The sequence below is a fragment of the Myotis yumanensis genome, unplaced genomic scaffold (assembly GCF_028538775.1).
Source record: "Myotis yumanensis isolate MYYU_CA2020_CCGP unplaced genomic scaffold, mMyoYum1.0.hap1 SCAF_5, whole genome shotgun sequence".
In the NCBI taxonomy this organism is placed as follows: Eukaryota; Metazoa; Chordata; class Mammalia; order Chiroptera; family Vespertilionidae; genus Myotis; species Myotis yumanensis.
Window position 1 is genome coordinate 104,013,483 of NW_027223756.1, and position 20,071 is coordinate 104,033,553.

Consider the following 20,071-nt stretch of genomic DNA (forward strand, 5'->3'; position numbering starts at 1 on the left):
GGCGACCTAGCGTCTGAAATGAGTATCTTCATAATTTAGGTTCCTTTGTGTCTCCAGTCTCCAGACTTGTGAGTTTAAATCAACCCTTTTTAGCTTGTGCGCCTCTCCAGTGAACGGTTAGAAAATGTCAGAGTGCCCTGACTGAATGCCGGGCGGTTCTTAACCTTTCCTCCTAAACTCTCTGCTCTTTTCCATCCCGCGTGGTGCCTGGCGAAGGAGTCCGAGTCGGATCCGGAGCAGGAGGAAGAGGTAATTGTGTGACCCTGTCGCTGACCCATCAGAGCACCGGTGCCCTGTGTTCTCAGGCCGCAGCCCACCATTCTGAACCAGTGAGGACAGGCGCACTTCCCTGGAGAACGTTGCCCCGTCTTTGCCATGTACCTACTTCTCTACCCACTGCTGAGGCCACCCCGTCATCTCGGCGGCTTTCACAGGCTGGCTGGCAGAGACCCATCTCCTGGTCGTATAGCCCGGGGCCCTTCCTCGCCTCTCACCGCAGGTCCCCTCAGCTGATGCCGCCCGCACGGACACTCCGGGCCGTGTGCTTGGTATTGGTACACGTGTCCTTAGGTCCCAGCATTTCCTCAGCTTCATTTTTGTAACATGTTCCTTATCTGAGTCAGACACAGACCACAGCTCCTCAGACTCCTGGGTCATTTGTAAGAGTTAAAGGGTCTTCGGGCCAGAAAGTCTGAGAACCACTGAGACCAAAACTAGGGAGCATGTCATTCACCCGTCAGGTGATGGCAGTGCCGGGGGCAGGGTGTGCGCGTGAGCCTACGGGCAGCTCCTCCCGGTGCCCCAGCAAAGCAGGGCTGTGCCTCCCACCGCAGGGGAGGCAGCGTGGCTCGAAGACCGTGCAGGAGTAGCCATTTCAGTCACACCTGCTCCTGCAGTCCAAGCTGGGGGGGGAAGGGGAGCTGTCCCTTGTAGAAACCTGAAAACGCCTAGCGTTACCGTAGAAATGAGAGAGGTCATTGGGGAAGCCTTATACTTACCGAGGAACATAAGGGTTCTGTCTCTAAGACAAGTGCGGTTGTTAGTAGTTGCACGTTAATGTTTTCAAATATACTAATTTTATTTTCAATTTATTCTGATGGATTCGAAATGCAAAAATAGAAAAATGTAATACATGCCCTTGTACCCACCCGCTGAACATGTAAGGCATTATCGGTCCAGAGAAGCCCTAACTCCGCTTTTTCATGGACACTCTGGCTGCAGGCAGGGCAGGAGGGGGTTACAGACTCACCAGACACAGGAGCCTGTGGCCAGACTGAGGTCTTCTCCCTCGACTGTGCAGTCACTCCGTCTCCCATCCACGTCCTTCCCGTGCCTGGTGACACGGCCCCAGAGCTGGGAGGAGGAGGAGGCCGTGCGCCCTCCAGCTGAGCAGTGCAGTTGGGAGCCACCTAGCCACCCTCCGATGAGCCTTTCCCACGCTGGACGGTTCCTATTGACTAGTCTCAGAACCTGTTCAGTGATCAGTGCATTCTGTCCAGGAACTGTCCTTCGGGTTGTGATGAGTGACAGGGGCACCATGTCCGTGGAACGTGCCACCTGGCATGCGCTTTGTGCTCCACAAAGTGGGCACGTTGATTGCCTGCTTCCCTCTCTCCCTGGCCTTTTCCTGATAACGGTGCATTTCTAACACAGGCGTACCCTGGGGCCCGTCTTCCCTGGAAAAACGTGTTAGAAAGGGCTCCCCATCCACGGTATCTAGAAGAGATTTGTTTTTTCAAAGTTTGGATAAGAATCAAGGAAACTGTCATGAGGAAGTGCAGCCAAGGCTCTGTGCCCAGTGCACGGGGTCCCCACGCATGTGATCGTGACTTGGAGCTCAGAGCTGGGGGCAGGGGAGGGAGACGGGAGAGAGAAAACACTCTTATAACCATTCAATTTATGTGTGTGTTTTTTTTTTTTTTTCAGATCGATGTGACATCAGAAAAAAGTAAGATTATAAGTAAACTTAACTTTGTTTGAAAGCTGACTAAAGACATGCGAGCTAGTGGCCATTACTAACTACTGTAATCATTATGTTTTATATTCTGAGTCATCATTAACATGCATTTAGAACGCAGCTTGGCCAGTTAAATGATAGAGACATCTAACTGTGACCTCATTGGTGGAGAAGCACTGTGATTCTCCTCCTACACGCTCACCCTCTGTGACACCCTGCTCCCCGCTGCGCCCGCTTGTTGGAGGCCCGCCGTGTCTGTCCCTCTGTTAGCGCGCCATTGTCACCTCACCTCCACCATCGACACGACAGCATCACTCGCTGTGCAGCCAGCACTGAGCCCTCGAGAGCTCCCGATTCTGTGGCCGCACCTGCGAAAGTGATGCTGTCTCGCCGCCGCCCCCCCCCCCCTGCACCCCCCACTGTGGTGAAGCAGCCAAACGCCCGCTGTAGGCCAGGCCGCACTCTGGGAGAGCTTTCCGGGAAAAGAGCCGTGGGTTCCCACAGTAAAACCTCCGGGATTTCTAATCATACAGCTGTGTTGTCATGGAGCGCCTTTCACACAAGGATGCGGGTCCCCGAACCACCCAGCGCAGAGAGAAGCAGTGTCGGGGCCTGCGCCCAGCCCTCGCACCCGCCGGAGCCACGGCATGCTAGCCTTGTAGGTCACCAACCTGTTCTGGCAGTTTGGGCTTCTTGTGCGGAAGAACCTGAATTTTGTAGTTTTTTAGTATATTTTTATTGATTTCAGAGAGGAAGGGAGAGGGAGAGAGAGAAACATCAATGATGAGAGAGAACCATTGATTGGCTGCCCCTGCATACCCCCTACTGGAAATGGAGACCACAACCCGGGCATGTGCCCTGACCAGGAATCAAACCCTGACCTCCTGGTTCATAGGTTAACGCTCAACCACTGAGCCACACTAGCTTGGCAATTTTTTAGGTTTTATTTATGTATTTATTTTTGCTTTTCTGCCCCATATGCTTCAGAAGAAATTCTATTTTTTTAATGTTCATTCATTTAAGATTTGTTTTGATGAGCTACATTTCGGGGTGGTGCTTCCAAGAGAAGAAAACCTGGAGCCGGTTAATGTGGTCGTCTGGCCCCGAGCAGTGGTCTGAGGGCTTGGAAACTGTCATCTGAGCACACAGTGACGCTTCTCAGTGAGTCTCCTCACCCTCGTGGTACAGCAGCGTTTGGGACTAGGACACTTGAAATTCTGGATGTTTTCATTGGTTTATATTTGAGCAAATCTATATTGATACAAATTATTTTAATATATTTTTATAAATGCATATTATAGAGACTGTCTTCTCAACAAATACTTACTTTTTTCAAGAGAAGGCACTTTTCGTTTATTAAAAAGATGATAGGTTAGATTGCCTTCATTAATTTTTTGTTTTTAAAATATGTATTTATCGATTTCAGAGAGGAAGGGAGAGGGAAAGAGAGAGACATCAATGACGAGAGTGACTCATTGATCGGCTGCCTCCTGCACGCCCCACACTGGGGATCGAGCCCCCAACCCCAGGCTTGTGCCCGGACCAGGAATGGAACCATGACCTCCTGGTTCATAGGTCGAGGCTCGACCACTGAATCACGCGAGTGGGACAGTTCCTATTTTAAAGAGATTTCATTTTGCTCTCCCCTTTCCTGTTCAGAACCACTGTGTGCATTTAAACGGCCAGCTTCTTTGTTCCTTGGATACAAACTTGGGGATTAAAATTGAAGCCAAGCATCAGGCTCCATCGTGATGAAGAAAAGCGCCACATTGCCATAAAGCCTGGGTCCTCCCTCCCCTCGGTGTTGTGACTTTTAAATTTTCAAATATAGACTGATGTTTGGCTTTATTTTAGTTTAAAGGTGATTATTAAATAACATGCAGCTGGGTGTAAAATAGAGTCCCTGAGGCGCTGAGGAGGGGCTGTCCCTGGGCCATCCGTGAGCGAGCGGGCCCTGAGCGGCTGCCCTGCCTGGGCCCCACCAGCCGCGCCCTGAGCACCGCACCCGCAGCCAGCGCTGGGCGGTGGGTGGTGGCGAAGCTTCCCCACAGTCGGTCCCGCTGTCTGTCCCTCCCGACCACTCCCTGCCTGCCTCCCCTCACCCGCCTCCGCTCTGCATGGAAATAACTTTGCTTACACAGCTGTGTGTGTCTGTGTGCGTGTCTCCGACTGGGGTTGCTATGCATCACGTTTTAACTTTGGACTCACAGATGTGTCCTCACCACGGTTGTCTTGTGGTTTTTCTTTTTTTTCCTTTCTTCCCTCCTTGGTCTTTCCTGTAAGTGTCTAAACAAGGAGGCGGCTCCGAGGAGAGGGCCAGGCCTCTCCGCCCCAGAGCCTGTGTCTCACTGTTAGGTGTGCATTTCCTTAGCTGAAAAGCCGGTCTGCAGCGGATTCAGAGACCTGGGGTATAGTCATTGTGTGGCCGAACGGAGCCGGTTCCAGACTGCGTGCGGTCCGAGGCGCACCCTGCGTTGGCTACGCCTGGCTTTCTGCCAGAGGAAATGGGCTCTGCAGTTCCTGATGCTGCGTTCCCTCCTCCGTGTATTTTTCTTTCCACATCCATCTGTGCCGTCTGAACAATCTTGAGATGCCTCCGTGTGCTGTCCCTGCCTGTCTCTGTGTTGGTTTGTGATGCCATCGGCGTGTGTGTCGATGGCTGGTCTCAGCGCTGTTGTAAGTGTGGGTGTGCGACAAGTGAGGAGTGAAGCAAGTTATTTCCTGCTCATTTTCCTTTCAGTTCCCCTTAGCCTTGCTTTGCTTTGTCTCCTGAGACCTCGTGGATCCGCCACCCTGCCCATTTTGTTGTCCCTCCCACTGCGCCAGGAAGAACCTGTGTCCTTGGTCCTGGTTACATTTGCCAATTTCTTGTCTGATTTCCATTTTACTTCCAATGCTTTCCATGCATATCCAAGATGATGAGACAGAGTCGACAGAAACATCTGTCCTGAAAAGCCAGCTGGTCACTGAGGCCCCAGCCCTGGCGAGCCCGGACCTGCTCTCGGAAGTCTCTGAGATGAAGCAGGGCCTGCTGAAGATGAGTGCCCTGCTGACCACAGATGCGGCCGACAGGGCAGGGCCGCTCAGGGACAAGGAGCCGGCCGGGCCCTCCCAGGAGGAGCCGGGGGAGCCCTTTGAAATCGTGGAGAAAGTGAAGGAGGACTTAGAGAAGGTGAACGAGATCCTGAGGGGGGGGTGCTCGGAGGGGGAGGGCCGTGAGCCGGGGCCCCAGCAGGACGAGGAGTGGGTAGTTGTCAGTGACGAGGAGATAGCGGAGGCCAAGCAGAGGGCACCCCTGGAAGTCCCCGAGGTCCCCTGTGTGGAAGTGAGACTAGCGAGGGAGACCCCAGCCCAGGGACAGAAGGATGCCACGGGGCTGGTCAACTACCTCATTGAGGACCTGAGCTCCTACACGGCCTCTCCCGGAGGGGCCCCACAGCCAGTGCCCCGTGCGGCCGGGGCCGGGCGCGCTGGGAGCCAAGGGAAGGACGTTCCCCGAGATGGGACGCAGAGAGCGCAGAAGGAGCGCAAGCCGGGCCTGGGTGTGAAGAAGCCCGCTCGGAGGAAGCTGAGAGAAGACCTGACGCAGAAAGAGGAGGGCGCACAGGCCGGCACGGGGAAGCTGGGGCTGCGAAAGGGCAGCTCCGAGGAGTCCGTGGAGGAGGACGCGGGGTTAGCTCCGGAGCCGCAACCCTCGGGAAAGGCCACGTCGCCCTTGGTGGAAGAGACACCCATCGGCTCTATCAAGGACAAAGTGAAGGCCCTTCAGAAGCGGGTGGAAGACGAACAGAAAGGTCGAAGCAAGTTGCCCGTCAGAGTCAAGGGCAGAGAGGAAGTGCCCCGGAGGGCCAGCCCCAGGCTGCCACCGGCCGCCTCCCCCCCTCTGAAGTCCGACAGGCGGGCACCTGCCCCCCCGGCCTCCAAGGCAGACAGACACTCTTCCCTCACCGCCTCCGCCAAGTCCGACAGGCATCCTCCCACATCACCACCGAGTAAAACGGACAAACACTCGCCTGTGTCTCCCTCAACAAAAACCGACAGACACTCGCCCGTGTCTCCCTCAACGAAAAACGACAGACACTCGCCCGTGTCTCCCTCAACGAAAAACGACAGACACTCGCCCGTGTCTCCCTCAACGAAAAATGACAAACACTCCCCCGTGTCTCCCTCAACGAAAACCGACAGACCCTCGCCTGCATCCTTGTCAGGCAAAAACGGGAAACACTCCCCTGTGTCACCTTCAGGCAGAGCAGACAGACACCCACCTGCGTCGCCATCTCCATCGGGAAGGACGGACAAACATGCACCCGCGTCGCCGGGGAGGACAGACAAGCGCCTGCCCGTGTCCCCGGCGGCCAGGATGGAAAAGCACCCGCCAGGGCCAGCCCCTGGGAAAGCGGAGAAGCGCCTCTCGGCGCCCCTGTCTGGGAAAACGGAAAAGGCAGCTCCCGTGTCCCCCACCTCGAGGACCGAGCGCATCGAGGAGACCATGTCCGTGCGGGAGTTGATGAAGGCCTTTCAGTCAGGTCAGGACCCGTCCAAACACAAGGCTGGACTCTTCGAGCACAAATCCCCCAAACCAAAGCCGCCACAGGAAAAGGGCCGGGCTCGGGCAGAGAAAGAAAAGGGGCAGGGGCCCGCCCAGAGAGAGACCCCGAAAACCGGGAGTCCGCCCCCCAAGCCCGGCCAGAGGTTCCCGGGAGCTGTGGCCACAGGTGCCTCGGGGCCGAGAGAAAACGCCGCTGGAGGGAAGGAGCCGGTGTCGGGCCACACGATGCCGCCACCTGTGGGGCAGGCCCTCGGGGAGGAGCCGGACGAGCGGGGCAATGGGGACCCCCAGATCAGCCCCGACCGCAGAACCTCCACCGACTTCTCGGCGGTGATTAGGCAGGAGCTGGAGGACAACGCCCGGTACCAGCAGTTCTGCCACCGGGAGGAGCCGGAGCCGGCAGAGGCGCAGCTGGTCCCGGAGCAGGTGCTCACCAGCCCCTTCCCCAGGACCTTCCAGCCGGAGCCGGACAGTGGGGATCTGCTCCCGGGCCTGGCCTTCCGCCTAGATGGCAGCTGGGAGAACCTGCGGCAGGAGGGGGCGGTGGGGTCCCCATGTGGCAGCCTGATGGAGGGGACCCCCCAGGCCAGCTCAGAGGAGAGCTACAAGCACGAGGGCCTGGCCGAGACCCCCGAGACCAGCCCAGAGAGCCTTTCTTTGTCACCAAAGCAAAGCCAGGAGCAACTTGGGGAGCCCAGTGAAACCACCCCCTTAGAAACAGACAGCCGTTCGGGTGAAGAACGGTCCTCCACCAAAGACACTGGCGACGCTGCCGGAGAGCCTGGCGTGGCTGTCACCGGGGGCGCTGAGCCCGCAGCCAGCGGTGTGAAGGAGGCCACCCTGGACCTTCCCGGAGAGACAGGCCCCACCCCCAGGGGCGGCGACCTGGGCCACTGCGCTGTGTCCCCAGTGAAGGAGGCTCCTGCCCGTCTGACTGAGGACGTGCCCGGTGAGGACGGTCCACCTGCCCACGAGACACGGACTGAGCCCCGAGCTCAGAGACCCACAAGCCCCGAGCCCGAGGCCCCCGTGATGACTGGCCAGGCCCAGGCCGCCCCCCGCAGCCCTCCAGGCCTGGAGCTGCCCCTCCATCAGCCCGACACGGAGGTCCTCAGCCCCGGGGCCGACGAGTCCCTGGCGGTGAGCCACCAGGACTCCCTGGAGGCCAGCCCCGTGCTGGAGGACAACTCCTCCCACAAAACCCCGGACTCCCTGGAGCCCAGCCCCCTGCGTGAGTCCCCGTGCCGCGACTCCCTGGAGGGCAGCCCAGTGGAGCCCAAGGTGAAGGCCGGCATCTTTCCGGGCCACTCTCCTCTCCCCGCCGCCGCTGTCGCCAGAGCAGAGCTCCTCTCTGAGGGGGCCTCTGTGCGGGCCCGGCTGCTCCGCGACCCCGACGGCAGCGCCGAGGACGACAGTCTCGAGCAGACATCCCTTGTGGAGAGCTCAGGGAAGAGCCCCCTGTCCCCCGACACCCCCAGCTCCGAAGAAATCAGCTACGAGGTCACCCCCAAGGCCTCAGACACAAGCCCCCCCAAACCAGCTGTGATTCCTGAATGCGCAGAGGAGGACATGGAAAACGGGGAGAGAAAGAGGTTCACCCCTGAGGAGGAGATGTTTAAAATGGCCGCCAAGATCAAGACCTTTGACGAGCTCGAGCTAGAAGCCAAGCAGAAGAGGGGCCACCGGAGAGAGCCCGAGCCCGAGGGCTCTTCCTCCTCCCAGCCTGACACCGAGCGTCCGGCGGATGTGGGCAGGCCGTGTGGGCAGCACACCGAGGACAGGCGTGATGTCCCTGTGGTGGTGACTGCCGGCAGCAGGACAACATCCTCCTCCTCGGAGAGCGAGCCGGAGCTGGGGCTGCAGAGAGCCGGCGCCGACCCAGGCCTGCTCCCGGAGCCGGTCATCCACGTGCAACCGCCGTCCCCACTCCCATCCAGCGTGGACTCCAGCTCCAGCCCCGAGGAAATGCCCTTCCAGCCGACCGCCTCCAAGCAGTACACGTTCAGGGTGAGGGAGGATGCTGAGGGGCCCGGGGCGTCGGGAGAAGAAGCGTGCGCACCTCATCCGCCGGAAAGCAGCCAGGTGGGTTGCCCCGGGGGCCCGGACCCAGCCTCCGACGGCCTGGACAGAGATGCTGACCAGCCCCAACTCTGCGCGGGCCTCGGGTGTGAAGCGGGGAGCACAGGCAGCTGGGCCTCGCCCAGCCCCTCAAGTCCCTGTGGTGCCCCCCATGCTGAGGTCCACGAGGAGCTGGCTGGCTGGGAGGAGCCATTGGCCCCGCAGCCCCGGGAGGAGAAGGACTTGGAGGGAGAGGCGCACCCCGGAGCTGTGCTCCCCAGCGAAGGCTCTTCACCTCCGCCCCCAGGGCCTGATGGTCCAGCATCTGAAGGAAGAGGGTCAGATGAAGACCTCGTCTCTGCACCTCCCACCACGGAAGCGGGGGCCACAGGACCCGGCCATGCCCCCAGGAGGCTCCCCAGGGCCTGCCCCACGCTCGCCGCCACCACCACTCACACAGACACACTGTCCACGGACGGCCCAGGCTCCGACCGAGCCGGGACTGAAGACGTCTGTGACCTTCACATCACAAGCCCGTATGAAAACGTTCCTCCCCAGTCTTTTTTCTCCAGCAAAGAGAGCAAAACACAGACAGAGGCGAGATACGTGAGCTTTCACTCGGCAGAAGCGTGTTCTGTGACCATCACGTCCTCTGCGGAAGGTGTGGCGGTGGCCCGCTCCTCCCATGCCACCGTTTCAAGCAGAGAGTGCAGTTTTGAGGGCCAGAGCATGAAATCCACGCAAGAAAGCACCTTGTGGGAGACTCAGGTGGATGGCGCCCCTGCGTCTGTCAGGCCCCCGCAGCCCTGCGCCTCTGTGGTCCCCAGCGAACAGGTGAGCACAGTCATCATCACCACCAGCCACGTGGACTCGGATTCCTGGAGCGAGATCCGCGAGGATGACGAAGCCTTTGAGGCCCGCGTGAAGGAGGAGGAGCAGAAGGTGTTCGGTCTGATGGCAGACAGGCAGTCCCAGGGCACCACCCCAGACACCACGCCGGCCCGGACCCCCACCGAAGAGGGGACCCCAACCGGTGACCAGAACCCGTTCCTGTTTCAGGAGGGCAAGTTGTTCGAGATGACCCGGAGCGGCGCCATCGACATGACCAAGAGGTCCTACGCCGATGACGGTTTTCACTTTTTCCAAATTGGGCCGGACTCCCAGGAGGAGACCGTCTCTGAGGACGTGGCAGGAGGCGGGGCTGCCGCAGAGCCCTCAGGGCCGGAGACACCAGCTCGGTCACTGGCACTTTCAGAATCAAAAGACACAGACCTGGCTGACTTGCTCCCCTCTGACCTGAGTGAGGAGGGAGAGGGAACCCTGGCTTCCGATAGTCACTTTTGCTCCCCGACAGGGATCCCAGCCCCCCTGGACACGTTGGTTGCCTCTGTGGGCGCCGAGGACCTGCCCTCCATGCCCGGGGGTGCCACACCCCCTCCGCCCGCTGTCCAGGTCCCGATGGACTTCTCCACAGTCACTGGGTCCGGAGTCTCAGGACAGGACGGTGGCTCTCCTGACTCCTCCCCGGAGGAGCAGAAGTCAGTCATTGAGATCCCCACGGCAGCCACAGAGAGCGTGCCTCCTTCGGAGAGCCAGTCCCAGGTCCTGGTCCGGCCCGGGCCCCCTGCCGCCCCCGCCCCGGCCCCTGCAGAGGAGAGCCTGCTGCCCAGCCCAGGCGAGGACAGGAGCGAGCAGGAGACAAAGCCCAGGTCTAAAATCCCGGTGAAGGCGCCCCCCCACGCAGCAGGGCCGCAGTCTTCGCCTCTGCACTCCTCCCTGCAGAAGACGGGGCCTCCTCAGGGACAGGACGTGCCAGGCAGGGCCGCAGATGACAGGGGCACCTCTGACTCAGAGGCCAGGCCTTGGGACTCAAAGACCAGAAGTCCAGCGAAAGCTCCAAGCTGTGCTGAGGCCGAAGCGGAGAGCGGGGAGTGGGCGGAGGAGCTCACGCTCGAGTCGGAGGCCGCAGCCTCGAGACCCAAGGTGTTTGCCTCCCGCCTGCCGGTGAAGAGCAGAGGCGCCCCATCTTCCTGCAGGGGGGCCCCAAGCCCCACCCGGGAGAGCAGGGAGCACTTCCTTGACCTTTACAGGGACTCCATAGAGTTCTTCGAGGAGATTAGCGAGGAGGCGTCCAAGCTAGTGGACAGGCTCAGCCAGGCAGAGAGGGAGCAGGAGGCAGTCTCGGATGACGAGAGCAGTAGCGCCCTGGAAGCCTCGGTGATCGAGAGCCTGCCGCCTGCCGCGCCCGAGCGCGCGGGCCCTGAGGACATCTTTGACGCCAGGCCCATCTGGGATGAGCCCATTGAGACTCTGATTGAGCGCATCCCCGATGAGAGTGGCCATGACCCCACGGAAGGTATTGCCCCCCGGGCTCCCTGGGCCCCGCATGTCACGAGCCGTGTCGCTGTGCCGTTTGTCTGTTTCCTTTGGTGGTTCGAGTCTCGTTTTCTTTAAGCTTCCGCAGTGGCTCCTGTGTTTGTGTGAGCCCTTCGTGTTGTGTGCTTTCTCTGTACACTCTTGTCTGTGAAAACAATCTCAAGATTGAGCCGTGAGAATGCTTGTGGGAACGTGACCACACCGGCCACAGCCCTGCCTCGTCTGGCCGGCCGTCGCACGCGAGCCGCGCCCACAGGGAGTTTTGTTGCTCTGCAGGGCCAGGCCCCGCCTGCAGCCCAGCACACCTGCTCTCGCACCGAAGTGTGTTGGGTTTGTTTGTATTATCTGGATCCGTGGCTTTTCTTCACCTTTCTGTACTTGAAGATAATTGACACGTAATTTTTGTCATCATTAGGATGTCCTTTGCTCAAGAAGATTTCACATAGGAAATTCCTGTTTAGTGGATCTGTTTTTGATTCAGAAAGGTTGGATTTCAGATCCTGCTGGTCACATTTTCACACACCAGCGTAAGGTAAATGGTGCTTCTCATTGACGCGGCCCGGTTGGAAGCAGCAGACAACAAAACTCCAGCTGTGCATGACTTAGTGGACTGTGAGGGGCCGATGGCGCTGAGTTATCACCATGGAAACCGCAGATGGTGCTGAGAAGTGGCCCTGGAGCTTCCGGTATCTCTGCAATAAAGACCAGGACTTTTAAATTTTCGTGATAGGGGGTGTCACACACCGTGATCTAAAACACTGCCCATCCATTAGTGGGGTTAAACATGAATGGAACGTCAGTTTGTGCGGGTAATAGAAGCGCTTGCTTGTTGGTAAGCAGACAAAAACTTTGCCCAAAAGACATACATGCAAACACGTCCCTCACTGCCCTCCCCCAGGGTCACCAAGGCCAAGGCAGGTGTGGTCTCAGGCCAGACCAGGCCTCAGTCTCATGTGACCCTCGGTGGGAGGGACCTGTGCGGCCCGGAGCGAGGGGAGGCCTGACCCTTCCCTCTGCATCTGCAGCCCAGCTCCGAGCTCGTGGGCATCTGACAAGGAGGGTGATTGTTTCCTGGTGGCCAGTGTTCTCTGGGGCCATCGGGAAGGGGAGTGTGACGCTGGCTAGAAATCACAGCTTCAGAATTCGTGCAGGGACTGGTCTTGATTGGAGAGATGGGAAGCACGTGGTTTCCATGATGTCTCAGACTTCCTCCCATTCCATTCCAGAAGCCAGGCACACACACTCGGTGATGTAAGGGTAATAGGGTGATGGTGCGACCATCGGCTGTTTGGACAAGTGACTTCCTCTCTGTGGATGGTCAGTGCGGGATCCTCTCCCGGCACAGACAGCCATGGCCATTCTGTTCTTGACCTTGTGCAGATCAGCAGGATGCGCAGGAGCGGATGGAGGAGCGGCTGGCCTACATCGCCGACCACCTGGGCTTCAGCTGGACAGGTAACACGAGCGGCCACTTTCCAACAAAGCCCGCTGGTTGGGAATACAAGGTGGCCTCAGCCACGGGTCATGGACAACGAGAAAAGTCTCCTTTTCCTTCCCTTGAGGAAGACCCGAGGGACAGCGAGGCGCATACACTGCAGGGTAGGAGACCAGGGCTCTGTGGACGTCCTGGGAACTGGGGCAGGCCTCTCGCCCCCGGGACTCGGGACAGTAGGAAACTATGGGAGAGTCTAACAATGTGCCCGCCCCACAGCACCCCTCTGCGGCTGTGGGCACTGAACTTCGGGGAGAGGGCTGATTTTCAAAACCGTTGCCGGAGGTCGCTCTCGTGTTTCATGTGAGACTGACCAGGGCTCCTTGTTTTGGACACTGTGTCTCGGTCTCCGTGGAGAGCGGTGCTGACGGTGGCTCTGGGCGAATGCTGAAGTGCGTGTGGCTGTGAGAAATGGGGATGCTTGAGAGTAGGGACTATAATACATGTTCAGTGACTTACTGAGGAAAAGTGAATCCCGAGATCAGTATGATTTATAAATCACGGCTCCCTCTCACCTCGCCCGGGCTGGACAGGTTACAGCCTCTGGCTTTCTTTTATTTCTTTCCCTTTTTTTGGTCTGACTTCCTCTTGTATCACTTGTGACTACCTGATTGAAACAAATGGTGTAAAATTAATGTTTGTCGTCGTTAAGTTTCTTAAAGATTTGTTGATGAATAGGAGACCAAAATGCCCATAGCAAAGATAATCAGTAACGTGCAATAAGTGACTAGAAGCAGGAAGAATAGCCATTTTCTTTAAAAACTGATCAGATTTATTTAATTGAGGAATTCAGAGGAAGGAAGGACAGCAAATATCCCTGGTTGACTTATTGAATAGGTAACATTCAGAATTACTTTATTTTGTTTTTTTCTTTCTTCCTCCTCCCTCCTCCTCCTCCCCCTTCCTCCTCCTCCTCCTTCTATTGTTGTTGTTAATCCTCACCAGAGGATATTTTTCCATTGATTTTGGAGAGAGAGGGAGGGAGGGAGTGGGGTGGGGAGAGAGAGGTGTGGGGGGGAACATTAATGTGAAAGAGACATGGTTGCTTGCCTCCCGCAAGCGGCCGAACTGGGACCAGGGGTTGAACCTGCACAACCCAGGTAGGTGCCCTTGAGCAGGAATCGAACCTGTGACCGACCCTTTGGTTCATGGGCCGACACTCCAACCACTGAAAAACACCAGCCAGGGCTATTTTGTTTCTTAGATTTATATGTACATACATATTAAATGTAATATCATTAGACATATTGAAAAGTAAGACCCTACAACCACACACGGTGGTATGAAAATGGAAAGTAAAAAAGTCTCTTGCCTACATCTGGTCCTCTGACCTGATACCCCAAAGGTGACTGCTGGGACGTCCACGCGTTCAGAAAACATGCAGTGCTCACATGCATGCCTCTTATTTAAAAAGAAGCAAATTTACTTAAATCCCATAAATAGCCCATCACCAGAGACGCATCCAGCTCGTCCTTTTAAATGACCATTGAATTCTGTGGAGGTGCTGTAACTGCCAGTGGTCTTCACTGCTGGGCACGTGGTTGTGTCCTGCTAATGTGATCAGTACGCGTGCACTGGGATATTTCTGTGAGCAAAGCTGGAGGGCACGTGCTAGGAGCAGAATTGTTGGGTAAAAGGGTGCGTGTGTGTTTGTGTGTGTGTGTGTGTGTGTGTGTGGGTGTTAATCCACTGATTTCAGAGAGGAAGGGAGAGAGAGAAATGTCAATGATGAGAGAGAATCATTGATCGGCTGCCTTCTGCACACCCCCCCACCCCCCGACTGGAAATCCAGCCTGCAACCCAAGCATGTGCCCTGACCAGAATTAAACCGTGATCTGGTTCATAGGCCAATGCCCCATCACTGAGCCACGCCAGCTGGGCTACATTTTAATTCTGAAAGGTATTGGCACCTTGCCCTTCCAGGCAGACCTCTCATTGCACACGCACACCTGCAGAGCACAGGCATCCACACAGCATGTCGGTGTTGACAAGGACAAGCCTAGGGCAAGTCTTCCTAGACTATTACGTGACATCAAGTCAGAGACAGGAATTGATTCAGCCACCGTCATACAGCCACAACCAGTGTGTGCCAAGTGCAGTGCTGAGCACAGGAATGACGGTGCTGAAGACGTCTGTCCTGAAGGATGACAAGGCCGAGGAGCGGCCCACGTCTCCTGTTGCAGTGGTTTGTTTCCCATAATGTTGGTTAAGAGTAGGAGTCGGCACTGATGGTCTCGTCTGCATTTTGGAATTAAACGGGACCACATAACACGTATTTTATCACCAGACCCTCAACCTACTCTTTCCACCAGGACAGTGAACAGTTCTGGATGCAGCTTTAAGGGAAGTCTAGAACTAGCATCAGAAGAGCAAAGGTGTGTGCACCTCGTGCTCCTGCGTGGGGACCGTGGTCCTGTCACGTGCAGCACGGAGAGCCCCTGCCCAGAACCCGGCGGGCGTGGGGGTGCCAGCTCCGAGGCTCCCGCTCACAGGCGGCGGCTTCTCTTCCAGAACTGGCCAGAGAGCTGGACTTCTCCGAGGAGCAGATCCACCAGATCCGGGTGGAGAACCCCAACTCCCTGCAGGACCAGAGCCACGCGCTGCTCAAGTACTGGCTGGAGCGGGACGGGAAGCTCGCCACCGGTAGGCGGCTCGGGCAGGACGGGCGGGGGGCAGCAGGTGGCGTCCCACACGCGCCTTCCTGCCCTTCCGTCGGGTCACATGACAGGTGCCGAGCACGGCTGCCGCCACAAGAACATGCACAGCGTCTCTAAAACCTCTGGTCCTGAGACCCCTGCGTTGGGTTCCTGTGGCCAGTGTCACTGGGGGGAGGGCGGCAGCCCTGGCTGCTATCAGGGACGTTACTTGTTAAAATAGACTGTTGATTGCAGAGAGGAAGACGATGGAGAGAGAGAGAAACATCAGCAATGAGAGAGAATCATTGATCAGCTGCCTCCTGCGCGCCCCACACTGGGGATCAAGCCCACAACCCAGGCCTGTGCCCTGACTGGGAATCGAACCCTGCCCTCCTGGTTCATAGGTCGACACTCAGCCACTGAGCCACAGCAGCCAGGCAGGAATGTTATTAAAGTCCTACATTTTCTAAACGTTGATGATAGACACAGTTGTGTTAATTCTCGTGTTTTATTGGCAGTGACTGTACCTCCTGCTCCTCCTGCCTGTACCGCTAAATAACTTACGTTGGGGGGAGCAGGTACTCTCCCAGTGCTGTGTGTGACCATCTGACCTCGGCGATCACGTACACTTCCCACCCTTGCTGGTCCCAGAGGCCGCTTCCCTGAGCGTCTCCACAGCTCCAGCCAGAGTCCCCTTATTCACCTGTCTCCGTACCTCCCCTCACCATCTGGGGGCCTTTGCAGGATTTCACCAATAAGAAGAGAGGGAACCGCTAGACTTGACCTTCACAGAGTCAGCAAGCACTTTTCCTGTGACGAGCATATCCCATGCCATAGGGGGCTGTGCTCCTGCTGAACAAGTCTTTGGTTTTTGTCTTAAGTTCAGAATTGACGGGGGTCCTGTCCGTTACCTGGCAGTTCTACTGCGAGGCTGTACCCAGGCCGGTTCACACTTTTCCTGCTTATCTGCTGTTTGTCTTTTTGCTTCTTTTTACAAATAACTTTATTTGGGCTTGTTTCCTGTACAAATACCAACATTTTAGTAAGGCAGCTAAAGGAAGGTGGTTTTCAAAAGAGCATGCCCCCATGCAATCCATGCTTTCCTTCACATCCCAGACACCAGCCTCGTCGAATGCCTCACCAAGATCAACCGCATGGACATTGTGCATCTCCTGGAGACCAGCACGGAGCCGCTCCCGGAGCGCGCCAACCACAGCTACGCCGAGATGGAGCAGACCATCACGCTGGACCACAGTGAAGGTCGGGCAGTGTGCCTGCGCGTGTGTGTGCGTGCGTGTGCCTGCGTGTGCGTCTGTGGCTAATTCAAGCAGCTGGGCCCGCCTCCCTTGCCTAGAGGGGGGTCGCCGTGGCTGCTCACATGTTCTCCTTGCTGCCCTGCGGCTTCCCTGCCCTTGAGAGGTGCCCCACGCCGCTCACTCCTTGTTCATTCATCAGAGGCTCAGCTTGGCTGGAAGGCAGCACCAAAAACTGTGGCTTAAAGCAGAGGTTTCTCTCTGTCGTGGAGACAGGAAGTCTGGGGATGCCTCCTCCCGCTGTGCCCTCGCCCTTCTCAGGCAGGAACCCCCACAGGTTCACCTCAGCACCCTCCCTCCCAAAGGCCACCTGCTGGCCACGACCTCGGGACTGGTTTCAACATGGCTTTGAAGGGGACAGACCTTCTGTCTACCCGGCCACGGACTGGGGTGACCCACCAGTGCTTCCCCTCAGCTCCACATCTTTCCCACCAGCTCAGCTGCCACGTCTGTGCTGTGCCCACGAGACTGTGCCTGTCTCCGTGGCCCCACGACTCCCCTCGCCCAGGAAGCGCGGCCCTGACTTCACCTTCTGCTCCAGACCAGCCGTGATTCAGACCCACTAGGACCTCTGGCATCAAAGTTCCTATTCATTCCATCCCCAGGCAGCTCACTCTGCCTCCCTCTCCTCTCTTCTCAGTCTCACAGCTCCTCTTCTCCTTCACGCTGCCAGCGTGGCTCACTACTTCATTCTGAGCTGAGGATCAGGCTTCGTGTTTCTTAGAAAAAGTAGGAACAATCAGCCCGGCGACAGGTGATCTCTTCAAAAGCGTGGACACCCTGAATCTGCTCCCCGCCTATTCCCCAAGTCAGCTCTTGGGGCACCTCCAAACAGAGGTGGCCACCGCGTGGCCAGGGCCTCATGCCGCGTGGTGAATCCTCCCGTGGCTCCCATGCTCTTCTTGCTTTGCCTTTAGTCACGTCTGACGCACAGAACCAGCCCCTTCCTTCTAGAACGTTCTTCACCCGCCCCTGCTCTGCTCCTCTTTCTCTGCCTTTCCCCGGCTTCCTGCTCTGTCCTTCGGCAGCACTCAAGTTGCATGGGTTTCAGTGACGGCAAACGTGCCCCCCAGTTCAGGCCGCCCTCTGTCCCTGCGTGGGCAGTCCTCCCATCTCAGCCCCGTGGGTCTGCAGAGACGCTCCCAGGCGCCCTCCGGGCCTCCCCACTGCCTGCCCTCCAGTCCCATGAGGAAGGGCTTCCCGGCTCCTCCCGGCTGTCAGGTGTCAGTGAGTAAATGGGTGGGGCCGTCACGCCTCCGCCTCCGCCTCCCAGAGCCCTCACAGCAGCCGGGCCAGGGTGTCGGGCCTCACGCAGAGCGCCGGGCCTTGGGCCTCGCGCAGGGGCCCCCAGAGCACCCACAGCCCCAAGTGACCTGCTCACCTGCAGAGCGTTCAGCTGTTGCTGCTGCTCCTGCCTCACTTCTTCTCCACATCCCCTCAGCAGCTCCTCGTTCCCGCCCTCCGTCTCTGCTCCTGTGGCCCAGCCTCTGCATGGCTGTGGGTTCCTCTCTGCGCGGCCCCGCAGGACCTGCACGTCAAAGGCAGGCAGAATCTGGGTCAGCTTTGGCGCTATGGACCCCCTCCCCCCCCAGGACGGGCATGTGGAGTCACTCAGGAGCTCAGGAAGGTGTCCAGCGTGGCCGGGCGTCAAGCCGCTCCTGACCCGCTGTCCTCCACAGGGTTCTCAGTGCTGCAAGACGAGCTGCCCGCGCGGCACCCGCAGGCCCATGAGCACGCAGCGTCCAGAGCAGGCGAGGCCTGTGGTCACCCCCCGATCGTTTCTGACGAAGACCTCTCCATCGGCTACTCCACGGTCCAGGATGGCACCTCCAGGACGGACGGGGACAGCCCCGCTGGGGAGCGCCTCCCCCAGGAGCGGGTGTGCGGGGGCCTGGCGGGGACAGGGACGCCCGAGGAGCCGGCCCCTGGGCCGCAGTCGCAGTGCTGGTGAGTGTCCGGGGACAGTGTGGGCAGGGGCTGGGGTGCAGACGGTGGCCTTCCTAACGACCCCCACAGGCCAGGGCTCAGTGAGGAGAGTTACGTGCTCCTAATGCCTGTCCTGGTGGGAGCTCGGCATGCCTGGGAAAGGGTGGTTTGCACTGAGATTCCTTCCGTGGGAGCGCATGGCGGCCTGGGGTGGCAGGGCAGCAGGGTGAGCAGAGCGGCGCTGGGAGGTTGGCGGGGGGCGGGGGGGGGGCGTTGTGGAGTGGGGGGGCTCCCTGGTTCCCGCTCAGCCAGGTGGCTGAGGCGGCAGTACAGACGCTCACAGGAGGGAGGGCCATAGAGCACGGCGCATGGACACAGAATGCTGGCCCCTCTGCAGGCTGAGACAGTGTCCCAGCCCTTTGTGAACTTGTGCCTTGAGGCCGACACAGGCAGTGAGCGTCTCTTCTCCGGAGGAGCCACTGTCCAGCAGGGGCTGGCACAGAGCAGGGGGAGGAGGGGGCAGAGAGGGGAGGGAGCCAGGCCAGGCGCAGAGGCAGAGAGTGGCAGCGCGGGTTTCAAAGGAGCCGAGAAAGCAGAGAATCTTCTCCCTGGAAAGGAAAACGACTGAGGTCACGGCCGAGTCACGCCCTCCACAGCCATAGAAGCAGCTTCCAGGCCACAGAGCTTCCTCCCAAGTTGCCGTGTCCCGGAGGAAGAATCTCCCTGCTTGATCAGCCCGGTGCCCGTGTTCACGCGGGTGCATTTATTGCTTTTCACAAACTTTGCCAAATTTTGATTCTTGCTTCGCAAGCCTTATTATCTACAGATCCGTTAGGGAACCCTTCTTGACTCTTCACTCACCTCCAGGCAGCAAAGGAAGGATAAAGGACGGTGTCTGTGCTGGGAGGGGGGAGGAGATGGGACTCGCGTGCCTGCGTGAGCCTTTGGAAACATCTTTCTCAGCCACGCTGCACCCTGAGCTGTCGTTCTACGCTGCCCATTGCGTGGGATTCTTACATGTCATTCTAATGCACTAACCTATTTGACCTTCGTGACTAGGAAGGGGGTCCGTGTTCCCCTCTGCAGCCCTGGTCTCGGCGGGCAGGGGGCACCTGCTCGCTGTAACCCGGCCTTCCCTTTCAGTGTGACTAGCCCGTGGACACCAGGGCCAGACACCGCAAAGGCCACGGCAGCCCCAGGCTCTCCCAGCAGAACCCCCGAGGAGGACAGGCCCCACCAGCCGGCCCCGCCGCCCCGGGAGCGGGCGGACTCGCCCCTCGTGCAGGAGCCCGAGGAGTTCAGGGAGGCCGGCTCTCCGAGGAGGAACAGCCTAGTGATCGTGGAGTCGGCCGATGAGCAGCCACCGGCCTTCCAGAGCCTCGATGCAGACTCGGCGTTTCAGAAGGTGAGGAGCCCTCTGCCCTTCCCGCCATGTGGACAGCCTCTCCTGGCTGTTCCCTGAGGCTGATGTGCTCCCTGCACAGCCACCGGGTGAGGGAGCCTGGACCGTGTGCACCTCCATCCTTTTTAAGTTGGGGCTCCAGTGAGTAGAACCCATGGTCTGGGTGCCATTCTCGCCACTTCACATACGCCCACATTTTATCACTGGAAACCGTTTTGCTGAGAAAAATGACCACCAGCCGAAACCACATCCTGAGGTGGCTTTTCACATTTAGCGGCCTGGGACCCGCTGTGACAGGTGCGGGACAGGCTGGGCCCGGGGGGTTGGTGTAGGGATGGCTTGGCAAAGGGGCTTCCCACCCG

General features: G+C 58.3%; 1 protein-coding gene across 38 annotated transcripts in view; it reads left to right on the top strand.

The window, feature by feature from the left end:
* Positions 1–20,071, top strand: part of ANK2 (ankyrin 2) — a 209,661-nt gene that overhangs the window by 178,647 nt on the left and 10,943 nt on the right. For 22 of the 38 annotated variants that reach the window (XM_070416850.1, XM_070416870.1, XM_070416867.1 and 19 more), the window contains 7 exons: positions 217–249; positions 1,927–1,948; positions 12,321–12,395; positions 14,944–15,075; positions 16,185–16,328; positions 18,061–18,328; positions 19,451–19,712. In XM_070416850.1, the coding sequence (XP_070272951.1) occupies positions 217–249; positions 1,927–1,948; positions 12,321–12,395; positions 14,944–15,075; positions 16,185–16,328; positions 18,061–18,328; positions 19,451–19,712 (936 nt within the window). Of the gene's footprint in view, positions 1–216; positions 250–1,926; positions 1,949–4,872; positions 10,921–12,320; positions 12,396–14,943; positions 15,076–16,184; positions 16,329–18,060; positions 18,329–19,450; positions 19,713–20,071 lie in introns of all 38 variants that reach the window. The other 16 variants (XM_070416839.1, XM_070416843.1, XM_070416845.1 and 13 more) reach the window with 1 other exon arrangement.